The following is a 19141-nucleotide window of genomic DNA, read 5'->3' on the forward strand; positions in this document are numbered from 1 at the left end:
ATAAATGGAGCTCCCTCTTGTGTCAGCTTTCAGCATTAGCACAACCGATTATTTGTTTATGATATCAGATTGCAACATCAAATATATCCAGCAGCTATCTTCAATGAGTATCATACACCAAAATCACACAATCCCTGATGAAACCAAAATATTATTTCCGTATGATAACCAAATATTCCCGTTCCTCCCTGTTCCTCCTCGTCCCCAGGTTTACATTCTGCCAGTTCGCCTTCATTCTGTCCACGGTGGTGAAGAAGGCCGTTATCCAGAAGGACTCTGAACAGCAGATGATCAGCATGGCCAGGGTGAGACAGAGGTCACTGCCCACATGGGTCCTTGTCATCCATCTTTGACAGTGTCATTGTATTGCACTGTCAAAGCACAGACAATGCTTCACATTCTCAGACTAACTCTTACCATTCTTCATATTGGCATATTGACTTTCTAGTGTTAATGTACAGAAAATGCATATACAGTGGGGAGAACAAGTATTTGATACACTGCCGATTTTGCAGGTTTTCCTACTTACAAAGCATGTAGAGGTCTGTCATTTTTATCATAGGTACACTTCAACTGTGAGAGACGGAATCTAAAACAAAAATCCAGAAAATCACATTGTATGATTTTTAAGTAATTAATTTGCATTTTATTGCATGACATAAGTATTTGATCACCTACCAACCAGTAAGAATTCCGGCTCTCACAGACCTGTTAGGTTTTCTTTAAGAAGCCCTCCTGTTCTCCACTCATTACCTGTATTAACTACACCTGTTTGAACTCGTTACCTGTATAAAAGACACCTGTCCACACACTCAATCAAACAGACTCCAACCTCTCCACAATGGCCAAGACCAGAGAGCTGTGTAAGGACATCAGGGATAAAATTGTAGACCTGCACAAGGCTGGGATGGGCTACAGGACAATAGGCAAGCAGCTTGGTGAGAAGGCAACAACTGTTGGCACAATTATTAGAAAATGGAAGAAGTTAGAGATGGCGGTCAATCACCCTCGGCCTGGGGCTCCATGCAAGGTCTCACCTCGTGGGGCATCAATGATCATGAGGAAGGTGAGGGATCAGCCCAGAACTACACGGCAGGACCTGGTCAATGACCTGAAGAGAGCTGGGACCACAGTCTCAAAGAAAACCATTAGTAACACATTACGCCGTCATGGATTAAAATCCTGCAGCGCACGCAAGGTCCCCCTGCTCAAGCCAGCGCATGTCCAGGCCCGTCTGAAGTTTGCCAATGACCATCTGGATGATCCAAAGGAGGAATGGGAGAAGGTCATGTGGTCTGATGAGACAAAAATAGAGCTTTTTGGTCTAAACTCCACTCGCCGTGTTTGGAGGAAGAAGAAGGATGAGTACAACCCCAAGAACACCATCCCAACCGTGAAGCATGGAGGTGGAAACATCATTCTTTGGGGATGCTTTTCTGCAAAGGGGACAGGACGACCGCACCGTATTGAGGGGAGGATGGATGGGGCCATGTATCGCGAGATCTTGGCCAACAACCTCCTTCCCTCAGTAAGAGCATTGAAGATGGGTCGTGGCTGGGTCTTCCAGCATGACAACGACCCGAAACACACAGCCAGGGCAACTAAGGAGTGGCTCCGTAAGAAGCATCTCAAGGTCCTGGAGTGGCCTAGCCAGTCTCCAGACCTGAACCCAATAGTAAATCTTTGGAGGGAGCTGAAAGTCCGTATTGCCCAGCGACAGCCCCGAAACCTGAAGGATCTGGAGAAGGTCTGTATGGAGGAGTGGGCCAAAATCCCTGCTGCAGTGTGTGCAAACCTGGTCAAGAACTACAGGAAACGTATGATCTCTGTAATTGCAAACAAAGGTTTCTGTACCAAATATTAAGTTCTGCTTTTTTGATGTATCAAATACTTATGTCATGCAATAAAATGCAAATTAATTACTTAAAAATCATACAATGTGATTTTCTGGATTTTTGTTTTAGATTCCGTCTCTCACAGTTGAAGTGTACCTATGATAAAAATTACAGACCTCTACATGCTTTGTAAGTAGGAAAATCGGCAAAATCGGCAGTGTATCAAATACTTGTTCTCCCCACTGTATATATATATATATATATATTATTTTGTATATATATATTATTTTGTATATTATATATATATATTATTTTTTGTATATATTATTTTGTATATATATATATATTATTTTGTATATTGTATATATATATTATTTTGTATATTGTGTATATATATATTATTTTGTATATATATATTATTTTGTATATACAGTATATGTTTAATTTTATAAAAATAATTTATGTATGTTGGAGTGTATACTGTGTAGGTCCTCAAGTTTTTCCCAGTCCATCTTGTAGTCAGGAAAAACCAAGAACAATAAGTTTACAATATTTACAGTGTATATCTCACTGAATCAGATTGAAAACATACGCTCTCCCTCTCAGACAGCAGTGGTCCAATTTAAACATCATGTACTGTGGTAACAACATAAGGAGTGGCTCTTGTTATTTATTTCAGCAAAGCCTGGTGGACAAAGTGTCTCGCAGACAGCGAGTGGACATGAGCTTGCTCTTTCTCAACATCAAAGTCCGACGGCTGCAGCTGGTCAGTGACTCAATGGATGAGGTAATACCATTTCCCAACTAACAGACACACAAAAACATTATTTAAGAAGACAGCCCTGGAAGAGAGGCTTGATTACTATTTCTGTTATGCAATAATGTAAGAGCCAATTCATTTCATATAAATTCAGTTATTTCACTGCTTTCCATGCAGTGCATTTCAAAACGGAAACATCCAAGGTATGTACAGTTGAAGTCGGAAGTTTACATACACCTTAGCCAAATACATTTAAACTCAGTTTTTCACAATTCCTGACATTTAATCCTAGTAAAAATCCCCTGTCTTAGGTCAGTTAGGATCACCACTTATTTTAAGAATGTGAAATTTCAGAATAATAGTAGAGAATTATTTATTTCAGCTTTTATTTCTTTCATCACATTCCCAGTGGGTCAGAAGTTTACATGCACTCAATTAGTATTTGGTAGTGTTGCCTTTAAATTGTTTAACTTGGGTCAAACGTTTCGGGTATCCTTCCACAAGCTTCCCACAATAAGTTGGGTGGATTTGGCCCATTCCTCCTGAGGAGCTGGTGTAACTGAGTCAGGTTTGTAGGCCTCCTTGCTCGCACACACTTTTTCAGTTCTGCCCACAAATTTTCTATAGGATTGAGGTCAGGGCTTTGTGATGGCCACTCCAATACCTTGACTTTGTTGTCCTTAAGCCATTTTACCACAACTTTGGAAGTATGCTTGGGTTCGTTGTCCATTTGGAAGACCCATTTGCGACCAAGCTTTAACTTCCTGACTGATGTCTTGAGATGTTGCTTCAATATATCCACATAATTTTCCTTCCTCACGATGCCATCTATTTTGTGCACCAGTCCCTCTTGCAGTCCCTCCTGCAGCAAATCACCCCCACAACATGATGTTGCCACCCCCATGCTTCACGGTTGGGTTGGTGTTCTTCGGGCTTGCAAGCCCCCCCCCTTTTTCATCCAAACATAACGATGCCCATTATGGCCAAACAGTTCTATTTTTGTTTAATCAGACCAGAGGACATTTCTCCAAAAAGTACGATCTTTGTCCCCATGTGCAGTTGCAAACCGTAGTCTGGCTTTTTTTATGGCGGTTTTGGAGCAGTGGCTTCTTCCATGCTGAGTGGCCTTTCAGGTTATGTCGATATAGGACTCGTTTTACTGTGGATATAGATACTTTTGTACCTGTTTCCTCCAGCATCTTCACAAGGTCCTTTGCTGTTGTTCTGGGATTGATTTGCACTTTTCGCACCAAAGTGCGTTCATCTCCAGGAGACAGAACGCGTCTCCTTCCTGAGCGGTATGACGGCTGCGTGGTCCCATGGTGTTTATACTTGCTTACTATTGTTTGTACAGATGAACGTGGTACCTTCATGCGTTTGGAAATTGCTCCCAAGGATGAACCAGACTTGTGGGGGTCTACAATTTTTTCTGAGGTCTTGGCTGATTTCTTTAGATGTTCCCATGATGTCAAGCAAAGAGGCACTGAGTTTGAAGGTAGGCCTTGAAATACATCCACAGGTACACCTCCAATTGACTCAAATGATGTCAATTAGCCTATCAGAAGCTTCTAAAACCATAACATAATTCTCTGGAATTTTCCAAGCTGTTTAAAGGCACAGTATGTAAACTTCTGACCCACTGGAATTGTGATACAGTGAATTATAGGTGAAATAATCTGTCTGTAAACAATTGTTGGAAAATTGACTTGTGTCATGCACAAAGTAGATGTCCTAACTGACTTGCCAAAACTATAGTTTGTTAACAAGACATTTGTGGAGTGGTTGAAAAACAAGTTTAAACTTCAACTGTATAAGTTCAGACATGTGGCATGCCTTGTTCTGATAAGTTCAAGAAAGTTGGCCACAGCTTAACTTGCTCTCCTGCTTTTAGCTGACTAGAAATCGAGCAGACTTGAAGAAGAAGCTGAAAGTGTCGTTTGTGGGGGAGGCTGGTTTAGACATGGGTGGTCTGACCAAGGAGTGGTTTCTCCTTCTCGTCCGACAGATCTTTCACACAGACTACGGTGAGACATATGGGACAAACAGATCAGGTATATGTGTTGCCATATAGATACAGATGTTACAGCTGTTTTGTTTGCAACACTGCTAGTTTCTCTATAGATAACAGTATACGTCCAGGAGATGTATTTCTCCTTTAGCCCTGGCTTTCTATTCTTCATCCTACAGTCTCAACCAGTACCCAGACTAAGAATGCTGACCTGTTAATTAAGAAAAAAAGTCAAATGTATGATCTTCATGTTCTGGGACAGATGTGTAGCACTGCAATAGCTGACCATTCTATTTACAGTAACTCCCATTTGGTCTGGGACCTAGCAGTCCAAAAAACTAAATTCCCATGTACTCTATTCAGAACATTTGTTATCTGTCTTTGACCGGAGGCCTGTGTTTTATGTCTATGTCATGTCTGGGTGGAGTTGTGTTTAAGCAGAGTGTATTTGTGTCTCCTCTCTGCAGGCATGTTTACGTTCTTCAAGGATTCCCACTGTCACTGGTTCAGCAGCTGGAAGTGTGACAACTACTCTGAGTTCCGATTGGTCGGAGTCGTATCCTTTTGTACCATACCGTGATTTACGGTACTGTGTAGCCCTTCGCGAACTGTAAACAGATTCTCAACGTACAGCTGGAGTCCTCATGTTGTACTCTGTAACTGGCACCTGGAGTTTTAGTCAGGTCACGTAGTGAGGAAGAACTCCTGGGAATCTTTGCACATTTACCATAGATACTCCGAGGTTCTCCACTCTCCCTATGCCAGGTTAATTGCTGCTTTGCAGATGATAGCTTTAGTTTTAGAACTATAATTTTGTGGGAATTCTTCAGTTTGTCGTCTTCTAAACTGAAGAGACTCTGCAGTGCTTTTCTATTTGGCACATTGCAATCTGATGTAATCTAATAGAATAACTAAAGCATGCAGAATATGAATGTGTTAAGTTACTGGGTCGTTCCACGAATAGAGTGCGTGTCTTTTATATCCTTGTGACATAGTGTTTATTTAGATCAAAAACTAAATGTAACAGCTAGATCATATACACCTACACTCTAACTAAACTAAATCATGTTAACATTTCAATAGTAGTTTGTTTTCATTCAAATCATTTAGTTGTTTTCTCATAAAATCTCCATTTTGACATGTCCTACTTCATGTTTGTCAGATTTCTTTGAAGATTAGAGCCTACTTAAGACCCACATTTTCCCAGGTTTTCACCATAATTGTAAAGCCCTAGTTGTGAAATGAACTATTTTTAGTATGGTACAACTATTCGTTTTAAAATGTATTTTTCATAAGAAACATTGAACATCTAATAGTTAAATCATAGTTTAAAAGCAGGTGAGCTGTTTCTACTCTTTTTGGCCAATTTCTGGTGTTTTGTGGTGAAAAACCCTGTTACCCATAGATGTTTTAACAAGTACACTGGGGGGGGGGGGGGGGGGGGGTTGCATTCAATTGCCCCTCGCTGTTGTACACAACAAGCTTCCATTCCCCATGTCACAAGGGGATTTATGGATGATTTAAGATGACCTTGTCAACCTTGTTACAGTCAACACTGTTACTTTAATTGTCACCTTTTATAGTCATTTTTATTAGTTGAACCTATGTAGATGGGAAAATATGTTTGTTGTGATGTTGACCATGGGCTCTTTATGACAGAATGCTAATGGTGCCACGAGAACCACAGCAAATATTGAGATGAGTGAGATGCACGACTTCGCTGTCACACAGTCACGCACAGTATCTGTTCACATCTCGCTGTTCAAAGTGTGGTAGCCACGTTTCCACACTCCTAGTTGTTGCGGAAATTGACCAACTATGCTGTTTACTTTCTGCATCTACGTTATATCGCTGAGTCTACTTTTAAAATTAGATGAAATACAGTACCAGTCAAAAGTTTGGACACACCTATTCATTCAAAGGTTTTTCTTTATTTTTACTATTTTCTAATATTGTAGAATAATAGTGAAGACATCAAAACTTTGAAATAACACATATGGAATCATGTAGTAACCAAAAAAGTGTTAAACAAATTCTTCAAAGTAGCCACCTTTTGCCTTGATGACAGCTTTGCACACTCTTGGCACTCTCTCAACCAGCTTCATGAGGAATGCTTTTTCAACAGTCTTGAAGGAGTTCCCACATATGCTGAGCACTTGTTGGCTGCTTTTTCTTCACTCTGCGGTCCAACTCATCCCAAACCATCTCAATTGGGGCAGCAGGTAGCCTAGTGGTTAGAGTGTTGGACTAGTAACCAGAAGGTTGCTAGATTGAATCCCCGAGCTGACAAGGGAAAAATCTGTTGTTCTGCCCCTGAAAAAGGCAGTTAACCCACTGTTCCTAGGCCATCGTTGTAAATAAGAATTTGCTCTTAACTGACTTGCCTAGTTAAATAAAGGTTAAAAAATATATATAATTGGGTTGTGGACGGGTGATTGTGGAGGCAAGGTCATCTGATGCAGCACTCCATCACGCTCCTTCTTGGTCAAAAATCCCTTACACAGCCTGGAGGTGTGTTGGATCATTGTCCTGTTGAAAAACAAATGATAGTCCCACCAAGCGCAAACTAGATGGGATGGCGTATCGCTGCAGAGTGCTGTGGTAGCCATGCTGGTTAAGTGTGCCTTGAATTCTAAATAAATCACAGACAGTGTCACCAGCAAAGGACCCCCACACCATCACACCTCCTCCTCCATGCTCCACGGTGGGAACCACACATGCGGAGATCATCCGTTCACCTACTCCGTTCACCTACCGACACAGCAGTTGGAACCAAAAATTGCACATTTAGACTCATTAGACCAAAGGACGGATTTCCCCCAGTCTAATGTCCATTGCTCATGTTTCTTGGACCAAGCAAGTCTCTTCTTATTATTGGTGTCCTTTAGTAGTGGTTTCTTTGCAGCAATTCGACCATGAAGGCCTGATTCACGCGGTCTCCTCTGAACAGTTGATATTGAGATGTGTCTGTTACTTGAACTGTGTGAAGCATTTATTTGGGCTGCAATTTCTGAGGATGGTAACTCTAATGAACTTATCCTCTGCAGCAGAGGTAACTCTGGGTCTTCTTTTCCTGTGGTGTTCCTCATGAGAGACAGTTTCATCATAGCGCTTGATGGTTTTTGCGACTGCACTTGAAGAAACTTTCAAAGTTCTTAACATTTTCCGTATTGACTGACCTTCATGTCTTAAAGTAATGATGGACTGTTGTTTCTCTTTGCTTATTTGAGCTGTTATTGCCATAATATGGACTTGGTCTTTTACCAAATAGGGCTATCTTCTGTATACCACACCTACCTTGTCACAAAACAACTGATTGGCTCAAACTCATTAAGAAGGAAAGAAATTCCACAAATTAACTTTTAAGAAGGCACACCTGTTCATTGAAATGCATTCCAGGTGACTGCCTCATGAAGCTGGTTGAGAGAATGCCAAGAGTGTGCAAAGCTGTCCTCAAGGCAAAGAGTGGCTACTTTGAATATATTTTGATTTGTTTAACACTTTTTTGATTACTACATGATTCCATATGTGTTATTTCATAGTTTTGATGTTTTCGCTAATATTATACAATATAGAAAATAGTAAAAAATTAAGAAAAACCTGTGAATAGGTGTGTCCAAACTTTGACTGCTACTGTATATATTTAAAAAGGTTTCCAGAATAACACTACCCAAAGGGCCCGCTATTGGTGGAATGCATAGGCGGAAATCCCAGGGGGGACGGGGGGGACACGACCCCCCCATCTTGGGAAAAATATGATTTGTCCCCCCCAATATATCACTGTAAACATAACTATGTAATTTCAATAATATTAATAATACGCAATGAAAGCACTTGTGCTGATTATAGACACTTAATAGCGCGTTTAAGTTTCAAAAGATTGCGACCCCCCCCGCCCTTTGCCTCACAATGGTTTGATCCACTGCCAGTTCTTTAGCTGGCAAGGTAATAAAGGGTTCGTATCTACTGTCCGAAAGGGACATGTACGTAATTGACGTGAGGTTAATCCAGTCAATCCATAGCAGGTCCATAGCAATGTTATTTATTTATTTTTATGTTGGCAGGGTTCACACACTAGCTGAATTTGCAGAGCTAGCGCGCAAACTAAAGCAAACATTAACTATCAAGCTAGCTAGTACCTATTCCATTTATGTGGCGTCGTCAAAGATGGAATCTTTGCTATCGTCAGTTTATTCCAAGATCAGCATGCAGCTGTAGTGCTTCGACGTCCCTGTGATAAGGTTAGCGATAAACTGAAGTCCAAACTGAACAGAACAGAACTACACTCTCTTCTACCATTGTCTTAAATATATATAATGGTCTCGTTGCAAAAGATAAATTGTCGCTAGTGAACTTTTTTTATTTTATTTTATTTTACCTTTATTTAACCAGGTAGCAAAGATTATAGCAAACACACAGAAACGGAATTGGTGCTCGCTAGCTTTACAAATTCAGCTATTGTTGGAAGCCAGCCAATATGAAACAAACTATTTAAATTACAAAAGGTTGCAGCATGTGTTGTGTAAATGTGTGTGTGTGCAGCTAGGCCAGCCAGCCAGCCAGGTAGAAAAATGGCAGAAATAAGTAAGAAGACGGACATCAGAGTATTTGTCAGTACACCAAAACGCATTGTAAGAACTCTAGTATCCTAATATCTCAAAGACTAGTTGATAAAATGTTCATAAGAAAGAAGTGAAATGCTAATGGAAATGTTTCACAATGATGTCATTAGGCAGAGCAGGCAACAGATGGCACACAGACAGCAGAGCTGGGGACAGATATGCAGGGACAGATTGGCAGACAGGGAGTCTCAGGTAAGTTTGTTGAGTCTTTGTTTGGCAACATTATGAAAGGTTCTCAATTTTTTTGACTTGTAAAATAGGGACATAATTGGAAAATGCCATGGATACCCCCACTCTCAACTTAAACTGGTGACTAAACTAAGATTTGTTTACGGCAATGGTATTGCTGCTGTGATTAATTGTGTAGTTTTGGGTACCGGTAGTTAGGAGTACGGCAAACACCTTATTTATTTTCTAGGAGACAGACTGAGTCAGTTAGGGTGGTGAAAGGGAAAGAGCCAGGGAGAGAGACTTCAGAGGACAGTGTCACAGCCACTGCAGGACCAAGTGTCACCCTTGTTGCCAGCAGCACCAGTATAGGGGACAGTGGCACAGCATTGTCCAGTTACCACAGTGATGGCACAAAACCATATCAGCCACACCCACAATTTATAGAACCGCAAACTCTTGCCAACAGAGTGTTGACGTTTCAAGAGAGATGGTTTCGCGATTTCCCCTGGCTACATTATAATCCATCAATAAAAGGAGTGTTGTGTTTTCACTGTAGCCAAGGGTTTTCAAGCCAGCCATCTTTTGGCCAAAGAGCTGATGCTGCCTTCATTAGTGCAGGATTTAGGAACTGGAGAAAAGCCATTGAAAAATTCACAGCACATCAAAATTGCCAAACCCACCGCCACTTTGTAATTGTAACAGCACACCAGCTAAATCCAATCAGTGTCCAGTTATGTCCAGCGCGTGGGGTAAACAGCAGGATGACGCAAGGCATTGCTTGATGAAAATTGTTAGTTCGGTGCGGCATGTAGTAAGACAGGGACAAGCCTTTAGAGGCCACACGGATGACAGTGGGAATTTATACCAGATTTTGAAACTTAGGGCAGAAGAGGATGATCCCATTTTACTGAAGTGGTTAACAGAGCGTACCACAATGTACACAGGCCCCAAAGCACAGAATGAAATTCTGAACATCATGGCCTATAGTCATTCGAGGCATTGCAGCTGAGATTAGGTCTCTTCCGATTGTACAATTTTCATTAATTGTTGATGGTACTCAAGATGTCTCTGGTGCTGAACAGGAGAATGTCTGTCTGCGTTATGTTGACCATGACCATGTCCCTCACAAGGAGTTTATTGGGCTATACAGGGTGTCGGAGACAACAGGCGAGGGCATTGCGAAAGTGCCAACTGATGTGTTGTTGAGGAAACCCGCAAACATATGCTCGGTTCTTTTGTTCAGTAGTGTGTATAGCAGTGGTTCTCAACCTTTTTGGGGTACTGGAACCCCTGCATATTTTGAGGCAAGGCAGGCAAGGTTTTGAGCGGTCCACAGGGACCTCCACCCCCTCTATATTATATGTAAACTTACTGGAAACCTTGTGGTACTGACTACATTCATTACACTTTTTTATTTCACGGACCCCTTGCAATTAGTCCATGGACCCCTGTTTGAGAACCCATGGTGTAATTGATAGTTGTTCTTTTGTTTAGTAGTTTTCAGTACACTTACAAATGATTTATTTCATGTTATTTTATTTAAAATTGCATACTTTGTGCGACATACTTGTCCATAGCTGCTGTTTGAAGAGTTGAGACACTGACTGAAGGATATTTTGTTTGATTTATTTGGGTTTTTCATTGAAGTAGTTATTTTGCTTTTAGAACTGTACTTATTTTAAGCTTTTTGTTCTTGCAAAGATATTGTAGACTCAGGCCAGGTGCACATATTTAATGACTATATAAATGTATCAGAAAAAGTCAAATTAAAAGGTCAATTCAATACGGAGACCAACTTTGTGATGGTTCTCAATGGAGATTCTTTTAGATGTGATCACACCATGTTCATTGTATTTATGAAAACTACACCCATACAGTGTACAGTACCATTGTCACCTACTGACCTTTCTTGATATTGCTGGTTGTAAGTACGAATACCTGCATACATACTGGACTGGTAAGGAGCACTGCTATAACTATTATTAGTAGTAGAATTATAATGATTTAAACATTTGAACAAGTTGGGAAAACCCTTCAGTTAACTACTGTACCTATCAATTATCCAGTTGTAGGAATTATGGTTCCTCAATATACATTTAACAACGTATGCTATGTGTTACAGCACTACTTTTGGTGTCCCCCTCAGGAATTGCTCTTGAGAAAATGTAATGTAATTGTCCCCTCCAAGGTTGATCTCAGATTTTCGCCCCTGGTGGAATGACACTACCATGTATTCAGCACTTTCTGGGTGTTCTACAGAGACGACAGTCAGTGTGCGTTGGGAGTCGCAGCTTGTGCGCACGTGGCTCTCCCCTTGGGTACGGCTGACTCGAATCTCGCCAAGTTGCACAATCAGAAGTGATGAGGCAGACACAGAGGCAGCCAGTAGCCAGGAGCCAGGGCCGTGTCCTGGCCTTACCTCTCTCCATTGTCTGCTGTCCCCTCCTTGCCTGAGGCATGTTCAGCCAGCCTGAGCTAGTCCACCCACATACCCCTGCACCCCTTCCACCTCACCAGTCTGTCTGCCACTCGGTTAGAATTACTGCACACTGACCGACACTGAAGTGCCTATGTGTCTCTGTCTGAAACTGTGCAACCAACACCACAGGGAGGGCGGAGTGATGAAAAATGCCGTGTCACAACAGAGAAGAGAGAGAAATAGTGATAAAAACGGAAAGGTTCTGTTTTGTCTTATTTTGTGGGCTGCAAGTCTGGCTGGAGCGGTCTGATTTTCATTCTCCGCTTCTCAGTTCCCATGGAATTTTCCCCAAGTCTGCGCCAATATAAGTTGAAGCAAACTCTATTCATCTATTTAGCAAGCTAGGGAGCTCTGCAGCTTAGCCTCTCCCACAGAAGTTCCATATGGGCGACACATGAAGTGAGATCTGCCAGAAGCAGCTGGAACCACTTTAGGAGTTCAGGCTCCGTCCAATTTCATTGTAAATGCATAATACACCTGCTGTTTATATTCGCTCTTCAGATCTGCTACTAGCCAATATACATGGCGAAATACTGTGTTAATCGAGTGATAATTGTGATCATTACCACACGCTGCAGGGTCTGTGAAGCTAGTATAAAATGCTGTCGTTGTTACGAAGTATAAAGAACTCAGGAGCACAATACTGCTATGCTACATTAAAGGAATATAACTAACCACATTTTAATCTGTTCTTCAAGTGGTGTATATGAGTTCTCTTAATGATAACCTTGAGTCATTTGGTGTTGGAAGGTAATTGCTTTCTTTTGCAAAGGATCTGTGAATACCGCCTTACCATAGACTTTGATACACCCTCAACTTGATATGTGTCAGCTTATGGGACTGGCCGTCTACAACAGCATCACGCTGGACATCAGCTTCCCACCCTGTGTCTACAAGAAGCTGCTGACCCTGCCCGTGGTGCCGTGTGACCTCGATCCCCCCGTTGGCATGGCGACCCTCACCCTGGACGACCTGCAGCAGGTCATGCCTGTATGTACACAACACAAGCTGTGACTCTCACTGGCATTCTTTCCCATTACACTGCACTCTTCTCCTAACGATCACAAGTACAAGAATATTGATTGCAGTAGTCAATGAAACATTTGTATACTTACACAGTACTCCTCTTTTTAAGGATAATTATTTCTACAATCAAATGAATGGACGTGATGCTTATGAGAGGACATTTTAGAATGATTAAGATTTTCTCTGAAGGGTAAAGTGTTGATTTGTACAGTATATGAATATGGATGTACAGTTGAAGTCGGAAGTTTACATACACTTAGGTTGGAGTCATTAAAACTTGTTTTTCAACCACTCCACAAATTTCTTGTTAACTAACTATAGTTTTGGCAAGTCGGTTAGAACATCTACTTTGTGCATGACACAAGTAATTTTTCCAACAATTGTTTTTAGACGGATTATTTCACATATAATTCACAGTATCACAATTCCAGTGGGTCAGAAGTTTACATACACTAAGTTGAATTTCGCTCAGGAAGAAGACGCGTTCTGTCTCCTAGAGATGAAGGTACTTTGGTGCGAAAAGTGCGAATCAATCCCAGAACAACAGAAAAGGACCTTGTGAAGATGCTGGAGGAAACAGGTACAAAAGTATCTATATCCACAGTAAAAAAGACAAAGATCGTACTTTTTGGAGAAATGTCCTCTGGTCTGATGAAACAAAACTAGAACTGTTTGGCCATAATGACCATCGTTATGTTTGGAGGAAAAAGGGGGAGGCTTGCAAGCCGAAGAACACCATCCCAACCGTGAAGCACGGGGGTGGCAGCATCATGTTGTGGGGGTGATTTGCTGCAGGAGGGACTGATGCACTTCACAAAATAGATGGCATCGTGAGGAAGGAAAATTATGTTGATATATTGAAGCAACATCTGCTAAATTTAACTCCAATATGCCCCTGTTCCTACTTATAGCTGAACAATATGTGAAGGAATAAAGGCATCATAATGTCAGTAATGTGCTTGTAGTTTAGGGAGTCATATATTGTGCTATTTGTTGACGCGTGGTGTCGAAGTGTTTGTGCCGTGCGCCACAGGAGTGTGAGATAATCAACCAGGTTCACACTCCATACGGTCCCAGTCTCACCCTGCCACCAGTCTCATAACAGTGTGGCTGCTGCCAAAGTGAGATGGGAGTGATTTGGCTAGGTCTCAGAGGTGCCAGGCTGGACTCCCACCATCACCTCAGACACACCAGTGATAGATTCCTACCCACAGATGTCACACCTAGCAGTCTAACACTGCTGATGAAGCTCTCCTGGTGATGGCAACATTTTTTATTGATCAGGGGGGTTGAATGATGCCAGCTGTAGTTAAGGAGGAGGATTAGGGAGGAGAGATACACTTCACGTGGCATGACATGTTCTGCAATTGCCATCAATGTTATGCTTTGTTGACATAATATTTCCTTATATAATCATGTAGTTTCACATAATATGTAGATTTTTGAGTTGCTATTGAAAGTGATTGAAGTACTGACATTTTCCAATATTCACCAGCAGAGGGCTCTCAAACCTAACGTATGCACATCTCCACTTGCAATCTCTACAAACTCACTGTTACAAACTGTTACAAACTCTATGTTAATCATATACTGTTTACTTGTATGCACACAATACATTACTGTCACTAAGACTAGTATTAAACTGCTTTTGGTGTAATTGTGTAGCTTTCTATTCAGTATGCATCTTATCTCATTGGGCTCCCGAGTGGTGCAGCGGTCTGAATGACTGCATCTCAGTTTTAGAGGTGTCACTACAGACCCTGGTTCGATTCCAGGCTGTATCACAACCAGCTGAGATTGGGCGGAAAACAACTGGCCCAGTGTCGTAAGGGTTTGGCCGGGGTAGGCCGTCATTATAAATAAGAATTTGTTCTTAACTGACTTGCCTAGTTAAATTAATAAACATTGCGCTGCGCAGCCTTGCCAGATGTTGGTCTGTACTGGGCAGTTGGCCTTGTCTTAGCTTACATAACGGCCTCTGTTGAATACTTTTTCCTAAATTGGAGGAGGACAGGGAAAAAGCTACCACAAGTTCTTTAAAAAGACTGACCAGCACTGACGTCAAACACATGTCATTGTTCTTCGAATGATTGCTTTTGCATTGTAAAATGTATTTTGTGTGACTATGTTCTAAGGTATGGATTGGAATAGCATAATCACAGTGATGTCATTGTATTTGGTACAAATCATTCCCTAAGTTCTAGACCTCAGCTGAATCTGGTAATGAGTGGTGTGGCTGTTGACCACATTGAGGAGACTAAATTTCTTGGTGTTACCTTAGATTGTAAACTGTCATGGTCAAAATATATTGATCAATGGTTGTGTAAAGATGGGGAGAGGTCTGTCCGTGATAAAGAGACTCCACAAAGCAAGTCCTGCAGGCTCTAGTTTTATCTTATCTTGATATTGTCCAGTCATATGGGGTGGCAGGTAGCCTAGTGGTTAGAGACTTAGGCCAGTAACAGAAAGTGTTGCTGGATCGAATCCCCGAGCCCACAAGGTAAAACGATGTTGTTCTGCCTCTGAACAAGGCAGTTTACCCACTGTTCCTAGGCTGTCATTGTAAATAAGAATTTGTTCTTATCTGACTTGCCAAGTTAAATAAAATTAAAAAAATATGATCAAGTGCTGCAAAGAAGGAGCTACAGTAGTTAAGTTGCAGCTTGCCCAGAACAGAGCGGCATGTCTTACTCTTCATTGTAATCAGAGGGCAAATATTAATACTATGCATGCCAGTCTCTCTTGGCTAAGAGTTGAGGGAAGACTGACCGCGTCGGTATTTTTTTTAATAAGAAACATTAAATGTTCCAAATTGTTTGCATAGTCAACTTAAACAGAGCACTGACACACACACTTACCCCACCAGACATGCCACCAGGGGTCTTTTCACATTCCCCAAAAGTCCAGAACAAATTCAAGGAAATGTACAGTATTATACAGAGCCATGGAACTCCCATCATATTTCACAAGTGAACAGCAAACTTGGTTTCAAAAAACAAATAAAGCAACACCTCACGCACGACACAACGCCTACTTTTTGTGTGCATGTACTGACATGTAAACTACATGACCAAAAGTATGTGGACACGTGCTCGTTGAACATCTCATTACAAAATCGTGGGCATTAATATGGAGTTGGTCCCCCTTTTTCTGCTATAACAGCAACCACTCTTCTGGGAAGGCTTTCCAATAGATGTTGGAACATTGCTACAGGGACTTGCTTCCATTCAGCGACAAGAGCATTAGTGAGGTCGGGCACTGGTGTTGGGCAATTAGGCCTGGCTCGCAGTCTGCATTCCAATTCATCCCAAAGGTGTTGAATGGAGTTGAGGTCAGGACGCTGTGCAGGCCAGTCCAGTTCTTCCACATCGATCCCGACAAACCATTTCTATATTGACCTCGCTTTGTTCGTGGGGGCATTGTCATGCTAAAACAGGAAAGGACCTTCCCCAAACTGTTGCCACAAAGTTGGAAGCACAGAATCGTCTACAATGCCATTGTATGCTGTAGTGTAAAGATTTCCCTTCAATGGAACTAAGGGGCCTAGCCCGAACCATGAAAAACAGCCTCAGACCATTATGCCTCCTCCACCAAACTTTATAGTTGGCACTATGCATTCGGACAGGTATCGTTCTCCTGGCATTCGCCAAACCCAGATTCGTCAGTCGGACTGCTAGATGGTGATGCGTGATTCATCACTCCAGAGAACTTGTTTCCACTGCTCCAGAGTCCAATGGCTGCGAGCTTTACACCGACGCTTGGCACTGCACATGGTGATTTTAGGTCTGCCATTGAAACCCATTTCATGAAGCTTCCGACGAACAGTTATTGTGCTGATAATGCTTCCATAGGCAGTTTGAAACTCGGTGTTGAAACCGAAGACAGAAAGTTTTTAATGCGCTTCAGCACTTGGCGGTCCCATTCTGTTAGCTTGTGTGGCCTACCACTTCGTGGCTGAGCACTTACAGTTGACCGGGGCAGCTCTAGCAGGGCAGAAATTTGATGAACTGACTTGTTGGAAAGGTGGCATCCTATGACAGTGCCACATTGAAAGTCACTGAGCTCTTCAGTCAGGCCATTCTACTGACAATGTTTGTCTATGGAGATTGCATGACGGTGTGCAAAAAATGTATAAACCTGTCACCAACGGGTGTGGCTGAAATAGCCGAATCCACTAATTTGAAGGGCTCTCCAAATACTTTTATATACACTGCTCAAAAAAATAAAGGGAACACTTAAACAACACAATGTAACTCCAAGTCAATCACACTTCTGTGAAATCAAACTGTCCACTTAGGAAGCAACACTGATTGACAATAAATTTCACATGCTGTTGTGCAAATGGAATAGACAAAAGGTGGAAATTATAGGCAATTAGCAAGACACCCACAAAAAAGGAGTGATTCTGCAGGTGGTGACCACAGACCACTTCTCAGTTCCTATGCTTCCTGGCTGATGTTTTGGTCACTTTTGAATGCTGGCGGTGCTCTCACTCTAGTGGTAGCATGAGACGGAGTCTACAACCCACACAAGTGGCTCAGGTAGTGCAGTTCATCCAGGATGGCACATCAATGCGAGCTGTGGCAAAAAGGTTTGCTGTGTCTGTCAGCGTAGTGTCCAGAGCATGGAGGCGCTACCAGGAGACAGGCCAGTACATCAGGAGACGTGGAGGAGGCCGTAGGAGGGCAACAACCCAGCAGCAGGACCGCTACCTCCGCCTTTGTGCAAGGAGGTGCACTGCCAGAGCCCTGCAAAATGACCTCCAGCAGGCCACAAATGTGCATGTGTCTGCTCAAACGGTCAGAAACAGACTCCATGAGGGTGGTATGAGGGCCCGACGTCCACAGGTGGGGGTTGTGCTTACAGCCCAGCACCGTGCAGGACGTTTGGCATTTGCCAGAGAACACCAAGATTGGCAAATTCGCCACTGGCGCCCTGTGCTCTTCACAGATGAAAGCAGGTTCACACTGAGCACATGAGCACATGTGACAGACGTGACAGAGTCTGGAGACGCCGTGGAGAACGTTCTGCTGCCTGCAACATCCTCCAGCATGACTGGTTTGGCGGTCGGTCAGTCATGGTGTGGGGTGGCATTTCTTTGTGGGGCCGCACAGCCCTCCATGTGCTCGCCAGAGGTAGCCTGACTGCCATTAGGTACCGAGATGAGATCCTCAGAGCCCTTGTGAGACCATATGCTGACACATGCACATTTGTGGCCTGCTGGAGGTCATTTTGCAGGGCTCTGGCAGTGCTCCTCCTGCTCAAAGGCGGAGGTAGCGGTCCTGCTGCTGGGTTGTTGCCCTCCTACGGCCTCCTCCACGTCTCCTGATGTACTGGCCTGTCTCCTGGTAGCGCCTCCATGCTCTGGACACTACGCTGACAGACACAGCAAACCTTCTTGCCACAGCTCGCATTGATGTGCCATCCTGGATGAACTGCACTACCTGAGCCACTTGTGTGGGTTGTAGACTCCGTCTCATGCTACCACTAGAGTGAGAGCACCGCCAGCATTCAAAAGTGACCAAAACATCAGCCAGGAAGCATAGGAACTGAGAAGTGGTCTGTGGTCACCACCTGCAGAATCACTCCTTTTTTGGGGGTGTCTTGCTAATTGCCTATAATTTCCACCTTTTGTCTATTCCATTTGCACAACAGCATGTGCAATTTATTGTCAATCAGTGTTGCTTCCTAAGTGGACAGTTTGATTTCATAGAAGTGTGATTGACTTGGAGTTACATTGTGTTGTTTAAGTGTTCCCTTTATTTTTTTGAGCAGTGTATATAATGTATGTGTAATTGCTAGATGTATTGTCGTTAAGTGTCAGACCCCAGTAAGACTACCTGTCGCCATTGGCATTGGCTAATTTGGATTTGTATTTGTGTTTTTTATGGATCCCCATTAGCTGTACTCTCATGTACTCTTCCTGGGGTCCAGCAAAATTAAGGTAGTTATACAATTTGAAAAACATTACAATACATTCACAACAGATTTCACAACACATTAAGTGTGTGCCCTCAGGCCACTACTCTACTACCACATATCTACAATACAAAATCCATGTGTTATCGTGTGCCTGTGCCTGTGTTTGTGTCTCTTCACAGTCCCCGCTGTTCCATAAGGTATATTTTTATCTGTTTTTCAAATCTGATTCTACTGCTTGCGTATGTTACTTGATGTGGAATAGAGTTCCATGTAGTCATGGCTCTATATAGTACTGTCCCATGGTCTGTTCTGGACATG

The 19141-nt window shown here is 42.5% G+C and overlaps 1 protein-coding gene across 2 annotated transcripts in view; it reads left to right on the top strand.

The window, feature by feature from the left end:
* The window catches only part of LOC139570125 (probable E3 ubiquitin-protein ligase HECTD2), a 45103-nt gene that overhangs the window by 12699 nt on the left and 13263 nt on the right, over positions 1-19141 (top strand). For both annotated transcript variants that reach the window (XM_071391685.1, XM_071391687.1), the window contains exons 11-15: positions 209-305; positions 2515-2622; positions 4487-4619; positions 5071-5159; positions 12707-12865. In XM_071391685.1, coding sequence (XP_071247786.1) covers positions 209-305; positions 2515-2622; positions 4487-4619; positions 5071-5159; positions 12707-12865 — 586 coding nt within the window. The remainder of the gene's footprint in view (positions 1-208; positions 306-2514; positions 2623-4486; positions 4620-5070; positions 5160-12706; positions 12866-19141) is intronic.

The sequence above is a fragment of the Salvelinus alpinus genome, chromosome 3, assembly GCF_045679555.1.
Source record: "Salvelinus alpinus chromosome 3, SLU_Salpinus.1, whole genome shotgun sequence".
NCBI classification, from domain to species: domain Eukaryota; kingdom Metazoa; phylum Chordata; class Actinopteri; order Salmoniformes; family Salmonidae; genus Salvelinus; species Salvelinus alpinus.